Raw genomic sequence first — 11,338 nt, forward strand, 5'->3', positions numbered from 1 at the left:
CGCACGCACACACAAACACACACACACTTTTCTAGGGTGAATATGAACATTGTTCAGCATCTGCAGGTGGAGCCCTCTCATAGGATCAGGTTCTTAGTTTATAAAATGGACTTAGTAATCTTTTCACTCCCATTCCACCGGGGTTGTAGGCATGGCAGGAACTGGCCAAGAGCGGTCATAGCAAGATGCCGCCTTCTTAAGGCTGTGATCCCTGCAGAGGTCACTAAAGTACTCAGCCATCTCCATGGCAGATGTTGGACGTCAGCACTTGAAGGTTCCCACCGATGGTGGCACCAGAAGAGCCAGGTGCAACCCTGGCCGTCGCGGCGGGCTGATCTCAGAGCAAGCTAGCGCCAGGCTCGCAGGGGCCTGGCGAACTCCGAGGGCAGCGCCCCTTCCACGCCCCGCGGGGTCACGCGCACTCAGGTCTCACCGCCAACCCTCTCTCAGCGCTCCTGGGCAGCTCCTGGGGCCTCGGGGCTCAGTGGGCGGGGCAGGCTGGAGCCACGCCCCATGTACAGCCTTGAAAACCAGCGGCGGACTAGCTTCAGTTCGTAGCGGAGCTGCAGTCTGAGCAGGAAACTGCATCTTCAGACTTCTGCTCAGCCACGAGAGGAGCTAGGGTCACCGGACGACTAGGACCCTTTCACAGCCACCCGACTCGCCGGGCCAACTCCCCACCAGTTTCCTCAGCCACAGCCTTACCTGTGAGCTCAGTACTTCCCGGACTTCCAGTGGATGCTCAAGCTGACGGCAGAGACCCAGGACTGCAGTGAGTGGGACACTCAGCCCCTTACTCAGCTCTCCTCCCGTATCAGCGTCTCTCCCAATGGGAAGAGCATGGTGATTGTTCCTTGAAGAACCCTGACTCTAGACGCCTGAGAAGATGCTGGCCATGAAGCTGTTCACTTGTTTCTTGCAAGTCCTGGCTGGATTGACGGTACATTCCCAGGTAAGGACCTGGCCTGGCTTCTCTTGACCTTCTCGTACCAGCCATAGCAACGTGGGCTACGGTCTGAAATTACAGACCCACTTTGGAGAGCAGCTCCTGCTGAGATGCCCACGTTTTTCCCAGGGGGTGATCTGGACCTCAGGGAGGAGACCTCTGGCTGGACAGTCCCCAAAGACTGGGGGGGTGGGAGCTGTCTTGGTGGGGGCAGGGAAGCCGTAGGGAATGAGGGAGGTTTCCTGTCTGGCCCCTGGAGCCCAAATGGTTTTGCTAAAAGCATCAGTCCGCTAATCCCAGTCAGTTCCCTGGCCTTGTGGTCAGGGTTGAGGCCCCATGACCAACCAGGCGCCCCCAGGACCTCTGACCTCGCCTAGTGGGGGAAGAAACCAGCTAAAGAAGCTTGTGGTGGGGAGATGGGGCCCTTCCCCCACCAGTGCTCCAGTTGAGCCACGGGATCTTGGGTGGGCTTCAGATATGACAAGGGATCCTGCCATGCCCTTTTCTCCTGGTGGGTGGCAGCAGGTCCTGAGTGCAGGGCCTGGGGAAGTGAGCAGGGCCCTTTTCCCAGGAGCTGGGTGAGTCTGGCTGGGAGCCAGACTGGGCAGCAAAATCCTGACAAAGCCAATGCATTCCCTTCCTGCTGCACTGCCCCTGCACTGCCCACTGCCCTAGGACTCCTCAGCCCCAGCCCAGCGGTGCATGGGTTGTGCAGTCCTCTTGCTGAGCAGCCAGGCCATCAGCCTGCTTGCTGCAGTGTTAGCCTGAGGTGTAACGTTACTGGCAGGCAACACCAGCTCATGGCGCCGCCTGCTCCAGCCCCTGAGTTCCCACCAGCTGATCACCTCCCCCTGGGCTCTGGCACCCAGCCAAGGCGGGCTGTAGAAGGCCCAGCAGGGCTGGCCTGGGGGCTGGGTAAAAGAGAGACCCCACAAGATTATAAGCACTTTGGAACAGGAGAAGCCTCCAGAAACCTCTAGTCTCCTCCCCTTTTCCAAATGTGGAAACTGAGGCCAGAGCATCAGGTGGTTTTTAGCTGCACGAAACAAGAGGCAGCTCTGAGACAGAGCGGAGTGTGTTCGGAGGATGGGGAGGAGCTCAGGGGGGACTCACAGAGCAGAGCCCCAAGGAGATGCCCCTTCCTCATAGCTGCCCCCTTTGTGTCCACCACAGGGGACCCTGTCTGCTGGGAACAACTCAACAGAAGTAGAAGGTAAGCCAGCCAGGCCAGCTATGCAAGCTGAGCCCCTCTCTTCTTTCCGAATGAGCAAGCCCCAGCAGAGAAGGAATTGGTCTGAAGGGTGGTCTCAGGCCAGTAGTAAGCTGGGGAGGGTCTGCAAGCTGACGTCCACCTCTTGTGACCCAGCAACCTAGAGAGGTGTGGTCATGGGTTAGGGTCACCAAGCACACAGAAGCAGGACAGGATAGCCAGGGTGCATCCAGCTGGCTCAGAGCCCCTGCCCAGCATGCTGTCAGAGTGCAGATGGAGTCTTAGTGGACGGGGTTGGTGTTGAGTGCCAGAGACCAGGCCGGAGTTTGGGAGCTGAATGGAGCAGGCAAGCAGTCAAGGGGCTTAGTCAGGACGAGGAGTCCTGTGTGGCTCTGACCAGGCCTTTCCAGTGATTACAAACAGACGGCCTGTGTCACACCCTCCCTGGCCCTCTCACTCTCTGCCCTGGGTTGTGTCAAGACATAATCTTCAAAGGGCAGTAGGACCTTTGCCAAAGAGACGCACATGCAGGAGGCAGGGAGCTCATGCCAGGTCCTTCCTCCTTCTCCCTTCCTGCCTCTCTGAGACACGGAGGATGGCCACATGCCATTGCTGAGGCTTCCAACAGCACCATGGGAGAAGAGATGTGCTTGTAGGGTTGTCCTCACTTACATGGATAATAGCTGAACTGCTGTCTCGGGCTGGGAAGACCCTCTGCTGGCCTGCCCACTTGTCTCTTCACCAGCCCTGTGGGAGCCTTATCTCCCCTGCCTCACACCTGAAGCCTGGGCCACTGAATGATTGAGAGAAGGAACTCCCTCAGTTCCATGGACTTGCCCATTTTCTGAGCTCTCTGACATTGGCAACATATTGTGCTCTCTGGGGGGTTGAGGAGAGCCGCCTCTCTCGCCCCAAGATCATATCCCTTATTGACAGTTTTAGTATGTAGATCAGGCACCAGCTTTCAAAGATGTCTTAGCCTCTGTCTCCTCATCTGTGAAATGGGAGCATTAGATAAATACTTGATATTAAAAACTTTTCCCAAGGCTGTAAGATTCTGAGTCCTTGGAAGAGACAAGAGTGTATATACTTCTGAGGACCCCAAGTAGAAGGCTTAGAGGTTTAGATTCGGAGTGTAGGCCAGCTCACCTGTAATCCTAACAAGCAAGGGGGGCCTGTACTGTGACCAAGGAAGCCCCAGCTGTTAAAGTCTGACATCACTATTCCCTCCCATTAACACCAGAGTCAGAGGCAGCTTGATGGGTGCAGTCACAGCCTCTGATTTCCACCCCTGTTCTTCCGGGTCCCAGGGATGGGCGTGTCCCTGTTACTTGGCTTGACCATCAGCTATGCAGTAGGAAGGTACCAGTGTGTTTCACAGATGAAGAATCTGAGGCTCGGAGAGGCCCCAGGGATCAGGCAGAGCTCCAGGCACTCTTCAGCGTAGCGGATAGAACCAGCTCGCTCAGCCCCAGGCCTCCCAGCTGTGCAGGAGCTGAGCAGGCCTGAGGAGAATGGCCCTTGTGGCAGGCTGGCAAGGTGACTTGCCAAAGGACACCAGCTAGGCTCCGGCGGGTGGCCAATGGCTACTGCAGACCTTTCCAGAAGCTGGCTGTCCGGACTGAACAGGGTCCTTCTTGGAGTTCTTCCATCCTGGGTAGTATGCCGCTGGGGACAGATGGCTGCTCACTCACAGGGCTGGACAGGTAGCGAGGAGCCTATTCTGGTCCCAGTCCTGACAGGAGGAGCCTTCCCAGTCCTCTCGCTACCCACTTCCTACCCAGAACAGGTTTAGGGTTAGTGGAAATGCTCTTCACAGCAATGAAACCCAACCTTTTCCTGAGGGGGCAGTCACACATCTGGGAGGAGCTGATGTCTGTCTTTCCTCTACCAGCCTCTCACTGGGCCTTGGCTTTCCCTGCACACCCAGACAAGGGACCTCCAGGTAAACCAGGCCTCCGCTCAACTCTTTGGGCCTTTCTAGGCAAGTAAGAAACTTTCTAGGCCTTTCTAGGCCTCGGGATTTGGGGGTCCTGGAACCCAAAATGTTTACATGATAGAATGTGGATTACGTATTTGTGTGAGCAGTAGGGAGCTAGGACCCCTTTGCCGCTGTCCCTCCCTGGTGGCCGAGATTTTGTGTCGCCAACTGCTTCTCTCCCTTATTTACGTTTCCATGCAGAGATTAAATGTTCGTAGTGGCGTAGTGCTCAAGAGGGCTTTAGACTAAACACGAAGCTCACGATGCTGGCGAAAGGGAGGTGGCCTCTGACCCATTGTACAAAGGCAGGCTTTCCCTGGACTCGGAGGCTGCCTGTGAGGAGAGAGGCCTTGTTTCCCCGCTTGGGTCCAGGGAGAGTGTCCAGCAGCCTGGAAAAGTAGAGGGTCCCCACATCCCCCTCCAGGCCCTGGTCTAGCCCAAGTGCCTTCAAAGAGCAGCGTAGGATGGGACACCAGATGCCTAGATAAGTACAGTTTATTGCCTTGGTGCCTGCCCCGGCAGCCCCGCCAGCTCCACGTGGAACAGCCTCTTGGGTGTTTTCCACCAGCCTGTAGCCTTTGCCGAGGGTCTCTGCCATGTCTGAAGTTTATTTTCCTTCCTAGTGCCACATATCCTCGCAGGATCTGTAGGATGGACTTTGGCCCCCCCTCTGCCTCCTAGGAAGTACCACGGAAGCGAGGGTCTGCTGGGGAAGGCCACTGCTTTCTGTTAAGGCCAACTTGTAGGTGACCCTGGTCCCAAGTCTCCCACGAGTTGAGAGGATGGTCATCAGATGTGGAGCAGGCTGATCCAGGCCTGGTCTCAAGGCTGACCAGGACTGTACACCAGGGCACCAAACCCAGACAGTCTGTCAGGGCCTACGTGACCTTAGCAACCATCTATTCCCAGGCTGCTTCTCGCTCCCAAGCTTAGGAAACTGATACACCTGGAATGGCTAAGTGACCTCCCCAAGGTCATACAGCCAAGTATAGGGCCTGGAGCCAGATGGTCTGGCTTTGGCTGTTCTCTGAGAGCCTGTGTTGGAGCCCTGGTACCAGGCTACCCCTTAAAGGAAGAGCATCTTTGGAGGGATTCCAGATCAGTCCCCCCAGAGATATCACTACCACCACCAGGACATCGCAGGGGTCGGGAATGTTCCTGGTAATCCTCCATGAACTGTCACCTCATCAGTCAGGAGTCACTTAGCCTGTGTTTACCAGGGGGTCAGCTCCTGCCTTCCCAGAGCCTCGTTTTGGCTCCAGGGGAGATAAGAACCACCAGTGATGGTGGGGAGGATGTGAGCTGGGGACCCGAGCTCTGCTCCCTAGCGGAGCACCGCTCCTCTCAGAGCGCCTGGAGAAGGAAGGCTTCGTGGAGGAGTGGGGGCTGGGTACAGGCACATGGTCTCCCTTGGCCCACGCAGGGCAAGATTCAAAGCTGGGGCTCAATACTGATTTGTCCTAACTCCTGCAAAGGATGGTGGGGTCGCACAGGCGGGAGGCTGGATCACGTGGTTAGGCATGCTCTCGACTACAGAGGAGTGATGTCCAGTAGAGCGGGACACGAGGGGGCTGTGATGGGCTGAGGGCAGAGGGCAAGGGAAGGCTAGCCGTTCCTGGTAGGAGGAGGCTCAGGAAGCACCAGGTCAGGCTGGAGTGAGACCCAGGGCATAGTCCTCGAAGCGCCAAGGAAGTCTTGGACCCAGAAAGAAAAATACAACGAGAACTTGGGAACTTGAAAGATTCTGCTCTATTGAAATTTAATCTCCAAAGGGCTAAAGGATCAGCAGGGACCCCAGAGTGATGGCGGCAATAGTCCAGAGCAGAGGGACCCCACATAGGTCCAGGGGCTTCGTGGGAGAGGTGAACTTTGTGTGAGCTGAATCCAGGAGCCACATCTAACCCTGCTTACCTGACCTGGCCTTCTGTCTCCCTACAGTGGTGCCCTTCAATGAAGTGTGGGGCCGTAGCTACTGTCGACCAATAGAGAAGCTGGTGGATATCATCGATGAGTACCCTGATGAGGTAGCATACATATTCAGCCCATCCTGCGTCCTCCTGTCTCGCTGTTCTGGCTGCTGCGGGGACGAGAGTCTGCACTGTGTGCCGCTAAAGACAGCCAATATCACCATGCAGGTAGGGTAGCTCTTCCTGACCTGCCACCATCTGCCATAGCCCACACCATATCTGGAAGCCCGTGGACTCTCTAGGAATTACCCAGAGAGGGACAGAGGCAGGTCAAGGCCCTACAATAGGAACCAAGTTCCCAAGCCAGTGTCCCTCATTCCCAGCACAGGGTCTGTCCATCTAGGCTCTGAGCCCCTCACAGGCTTCTTACTGGTTCTCATCTTTCCCCTCCCACAGATCTTGAAGATCCCCACCATTGGCGATCCTTCCTACGCGGAGATGACATTCTCTCAGGATGTGCTCTGTGAATGCAGGTAGGTCCCCGATGGGCAGCAGGGACACACTGTGCACCTAGCAAATGCTAAGCCTCAGCAAATCCTCCGAAGGCCCCTGGGGCAGAAGAGGGGTTGCCTCCCCTGCTGCAAGTGTTCCCCGGCAGACACCTTTCCATTTTCTCAGACACCCTCCCAGACCTGAGGAGCTGGCCTCATCCACCAGCTTAGCTGCTAAGATAACGGTAGGAAGGGAAGGATGAGTCTCTCCTAGACTGCCAGGGCCCCCCCTCCCATGCATGTCACACCTCCACCCTCTGAGATGAGCAGCACCTGCCACAGGCCTCAGGAAAGGGTGCAAAGACATCACAAGCCTGTACTTGATTCTGGAACGGGCTGCCTGCCCACCGGAGGGAGCAAACCGTGCCAAGAAGAGGGCAAAACGAAACCCTCAGAGAAGGGAAAAGACAAGAAAATGGAGGTACAGCATTGTCTTTAGGGTTGCAGCACAGTCTCCCGGGAGCTGGGGCCAACGCTCAGTCTTGCTGTTTGTTCCCCAGGCTCTTAGAACCGTTGCTGCTGGGGACAGCGGCCTGCCATGCCGTCTAGGTTCAGAAAGAACGAGATAGTTAGATGCTGCTCTTTGCCATGGCCAAGGGCACCCGATTAGGGGTGTGGGGGTCCAGTCTGGAGCTGAAAGAAGGGGAGGGCAATCACCCCTCACACATATTTATCCAGTACCCACTGTGGGCTGAGGTGCTTGGGATACAGTGGTGAGCAAGATCGAAGAGATTCATGCCCTTCCAGTGCGCAGAGGAGGAAAGTCAGGCTCCCTGCAGTTCCCTGCCTTGTGAGCTTGGAAGAGGGATCCAGGATTAGACTTGGCCTGTCTCGCTCCTGCAACTCCATTTTCCCCCGCCGCCTTTCCTGGCAGTCACCATTTCTCTATAGCTCTAGTGCTAGCTACGCCGCCTGGCCCTGCCTGGCCCCAGGACTCTAGCTGCCTGCTTTGAACTTGAGCCCTGGCTCCAGGCTCTCTCCACTATGCCAATATTGGGGGCCTTGATTCAACCTGTTCACTTCGAGTGAGGTAACAATAGCTCAGTCATGAGCCGCCCACCGCTCGGCCTTCACCTTCTCCATCAGCTTTGCTCTCCCCGCCCCTCTTAGGACAAGGTGTGACTGGGGAAAACGGGCCAGCCCAGGACAGCACACACTCAGGGCCCCGTTCCTGGGAAATCCTGAAGTTACCCCCTTCCGTCAAGCCAGGCAACAGGGACACCTTTCTTCTCACTGCTGGGCCAACAGCCACGGCCCCAGAAGGCAGAGCTGGGACATGCCTGGTGACTGTGAAGCAGGCTCCCTGCTGTTGCCACGGTGGGGTGGGGGTTGGGGAGACTCTTGAGCCCAGGAGAGCAGCCTTAGCTGGCCGCCACCATTGCCCTGTCGTCCACAGGCTTGTCTATCATTTACTTTCCTTGAGGGAACTCCCAGAATGCACCCTGGAAAGAAAAGGGGGAAAGTGAACAGAGAAAGTATAGTAGCTAAGGACGGATCCGAGATTTGATGCCAAGAGGCTAGGGCGAGCAGAAACATGTGATGAAGAGCCCCCAGGGGGAACTCCGGCCTCTCTGGAGGTTGCCAGGACCTAGGTAGGGCAGGAGCCCAAGCACTGGGACCTCTGCCGCCGTTTCTTCACCAGCTCCCGTGCTGCCCCCTAGTGGCGCTGGCGCGGCTGCGTTACCGCGACTTAGGAAAACCGGGAAGTGGGGAGGTAGCAGGAAGCGCCCAATTACTCTTCTCTCCTTGTGTCTGTTTCCCTAGGCCTATTCTGGAGAAGACGAAGTCGGAAAGGTAAGCGTACTGGCTCGGAGCAGTTGTGGGGCCTGCCAGTTCCTGTCCTAGCTGAGGAGCCTCAGCCATGTTGTGCTGATGTTTTGCTTGTTGCAGGAAGAAAATCAGGGGGAAGAGGAAGAGAGAGAAGCAGAAACCCACAGACTGAGGAACCCCACCTGTGAGTGTGCTGGGGCTCAGGGCTGGCATTAAGGCTGGGCCTAAGGGGTGGGGGCTGCCCCGGCAGCAAGGGCCAATGGTCAGGGGTGGGTGAGATAAAAGCTTGATTGAGATCTCGAGGTAAGAACAGGGAATTCATGTTTTTTAAGGTCCAAGGTGCACCAAGGAACCTTAGTTCTTGCCCCTTATCTCTGTGTGACCTTAAAACAATCACTTTCCTTGTAAAAGGATGGGGCTGGCATCACAGCAAGCATTGGGCTAGTCTACAGGCCTCTGCCAAGCACTGTTGTGTGCCAGGCATGCGGTGACAGCCACACTCTTCCAGTGTTTGCCTTCTGCTCCACAGCTGGCCACTTCTGGGCAGCCCTGGGGAAAGCGCAGCACCCCCCGGTCGGGTTCCCTGGTCAGTGTCTCTGTCTTTGGGTCCCTTCCTTCTTCTCTCTTCTCTGTTTCTTGACCATCCTGGCTTCGCACCTCGGGGCAGCAGGTGGTAGTGCCAGGCGACAGTGAGCTGGAAGAGGAAGACCAGGGCAGGGACTCCCCCACCTGGTAACCAAGCCAGCGGGAGTTGCATGTCACACACACACACACACACACACACACACACACACACACACACAGATTCAAATGCCACCAGGCCATTTCTCAAACGTGGGTTCTTGGGCGTCTCGTTCAGGTATTTTCCCAACGAAACCATCAAAAACTCATGTGCCTCTTGCTTAATTTTAGATTGGCCATGAACTTATGCAGGGTTGTTTTAAATAGTATGCTATGTAGGCCACGTTGGCTTTAAACTTTCAGCAATCTTTCTGCCTCGGCCTCCCAGGGGCTGGGTTTACAGACTTGCGCCACTGCAAATTCTCTCTCTCTCTCTCTCTCTCTCTCTCTCTCTCTCTCTCTCTCTCTCTCTCTCTCTTTCTCTCCTTTTAAAATCATTATAACAAACAGTTGGGTTTAGAGGATCTAGCTTTCCGTAAGGGGAAAGGGCTGCAGGGAGGCTGTAGCGAGGACGCACCTCCTCACACAAAGTTAAAACGGAATATCCAAGAAGGCTGAAAACTGAATTCTTACAAAACAAAAACAAAAAACACCTGTTTGGGGGGTGGGGATGTAGCGTGGTGGTAAGGAGCTTGCCTCTCGTGTGAAAGAATCCCCAGTGCCACCGAACATATAATAAAAGAATACAAGCAGGCCAGGTGGTAGTGGAACATGCCTTTAATCCCAGCACTCAGGAGGCAGAGGCAGGTGAATCTCTGTGAGTTTGAGGCCAGCCTGGGCTACAAGAGCTTGTTGCAGGACAGAGACACCCTGTCTCAACAAACAAACAAAAAACAGACGACCAAACCACTGTCACCAGTTCTCAGTCTTTGGAACGTTTGTCTAAAGATTGAGGTAACCAGAGACCCTGTTGCGTGATGCCAGATTGGCTTCAAGTGTCTCTGTCACCGAACAGTTGTGTGGCCTTAGGCAAGTTTCTTAACATCTCTGTGGGGGGTCGTGAAGAGGGAGACAGTAACTGCTTGCTGGCCTGGGTGTGAGCAGCGTTCCCAGGGTGCTGCTCCTTGTTCTCTGCACCGGCCCTCCTCTATGGGAGGGGGCCTCGTCCTCCACAGTGTCCTGACCTCCCTGACTTGTCTGTGTTTGGTCTCTGGCAGGTTTGGTGGTGCTGTTCCCCCGGAGCTGACCAGCCCCTCAGAGGAGAGACCCCACACCCCGCTCATATATTTATTACCGTCCCCCTCCCAAATCCCTCCCTGCTGGTACCTACCCTCTATTTATTAGCCAACTCGACCCTGCTGAATGACTTGCTCCTGCCAAGATAAGGAGCATGGAAGGACAGGACCCTCAGGAATTCAGTGCCTTAAACAGAACGTGAGAGAAAGAAAGAAGCCAGCCACAGTTCCGTGGGAGCTTCGGCTTGGGAAGACGCAAGACATGGACGTGGCCTCACAAGGGGCAAGCCAGGCCCCTGAGGCTCTGGTTCTCCAGGGAAATGGAAAGAGAAGGCTCAGTAACTACCCTGGTCCCCACTTCCACCCGGACAGCAGCTCTGGCCATGGCTGCATTGAAGACATGCAGTAGAGGGGACCCAGCCATGTCCTCCTCCTGCTGCAATCAACTGTTTACCCTGGAGACCAGGACAAGACATTTGGCTCTGGAGAACAGAGCCTGCCTGTGGGCTTTGCCTTTCAGCCTAGAAGTTCACTCTTCATCCTTTGCAAAGCACCCACCCTGCCCCCTCTCTGGGACATAGGCAGAGTGGCCTGGGACTGGACAGAGGGCAGGCTGCATGGGGGATAATTGCCCAAGGACTTTCATCGCTGTGAGTCAGGGGCGTGTGTCCTAGTGTTACGGCTACGGAAAGCAAGCAGGTTCCTGGAGGGCCCTTGCAGCTCACCGGGTGTTTCTGCCGGAACTGTCTAACTGCCAAGCCAGATTCTCTTGAATAAAGCATTCTCGTCTGAAACCAACCTGTCTAGGCTATGTGTCTTCCAGATCAGAGAGGGGAGGGCTGTGGGGGAGGCAAAGACCCGCTTGGTGGCTCTGAGCCTCGCTAACTCATCTCAGAGAGCCTTCTCAGGTTGGGAGGGGGCATGTCACCATGGATGGCATCATAGATGTTTCCCCTTTCACAGCTGGGGAAACCGAGGCCTGAGAAGGCGGGATGGACGGTGCTGAGAGTCAGAGGTCAGCCTTACCCCAGGCTTGCCAGGGGACACTGCGTGTCTCTGCCTTTACTCTTGGCTGGACCTCTCGGCTTTGACACATGATAAAGGAGCTTTGCTACTG

The 11,338-nt window shown here is 55.8% G+C and overlaps 1 protein-coding gene across 2 annotated transcripts; it reads left to right on the plus strand.

Moving 5' to 3' along the window:
* The first annotated feature begins 831 nt into the window (after nt 1-831).
* Nucleotides 832-8,553, plus strand: Pgf (placental growth factor). Of its 2 annotated transcripts, XM_038337995.1 has the most exons (6): nt 832-952; nt 2,120-2,159; nt 6,076-6,272; nt 6,501-6,577; nt 8,360-8,389; nt 8,490-8,553. In XM_038337995.1, the coding sequence occupies exons 1-6, from the start codon at nt 887-889 to the stop codon at nt 8,551-8,553; spliced, it is 474 nt and encodes a 157-aa protein (XP_038193923.1). In that variant the 5' UTR covers nt 832-886. The 2 variants fall into 2 exon arrangements, with proteins under 2 accessions (XP_038193923.1, XP_038193924.1); XM_038337996.1 differs by lacking the exon at nt 8,490-8,553 and having other exon boundaries at nt 887-940; nt 2,096-2,159; nt 8,360-8,393.
* The last annotated feature ends 2,785 nt before the right edge of the window (nt 8,554-11,338 follow it).

The sequence above is a fragment of the Arvicola amphibius genome, chromosome 7 (assembly GCF_903992535.2).
Source record: "Arvicola amphibius chromosome 7, mArvAmp1.2, whole genome shotgun sequence".
Taxonomy (NCBI): domain Eukaryota; kingdom Metazoa; phylum Chordata; class Mammalia; order Rodentia; family Cricetidae; genus Arvicola; species Arvicola amphibius.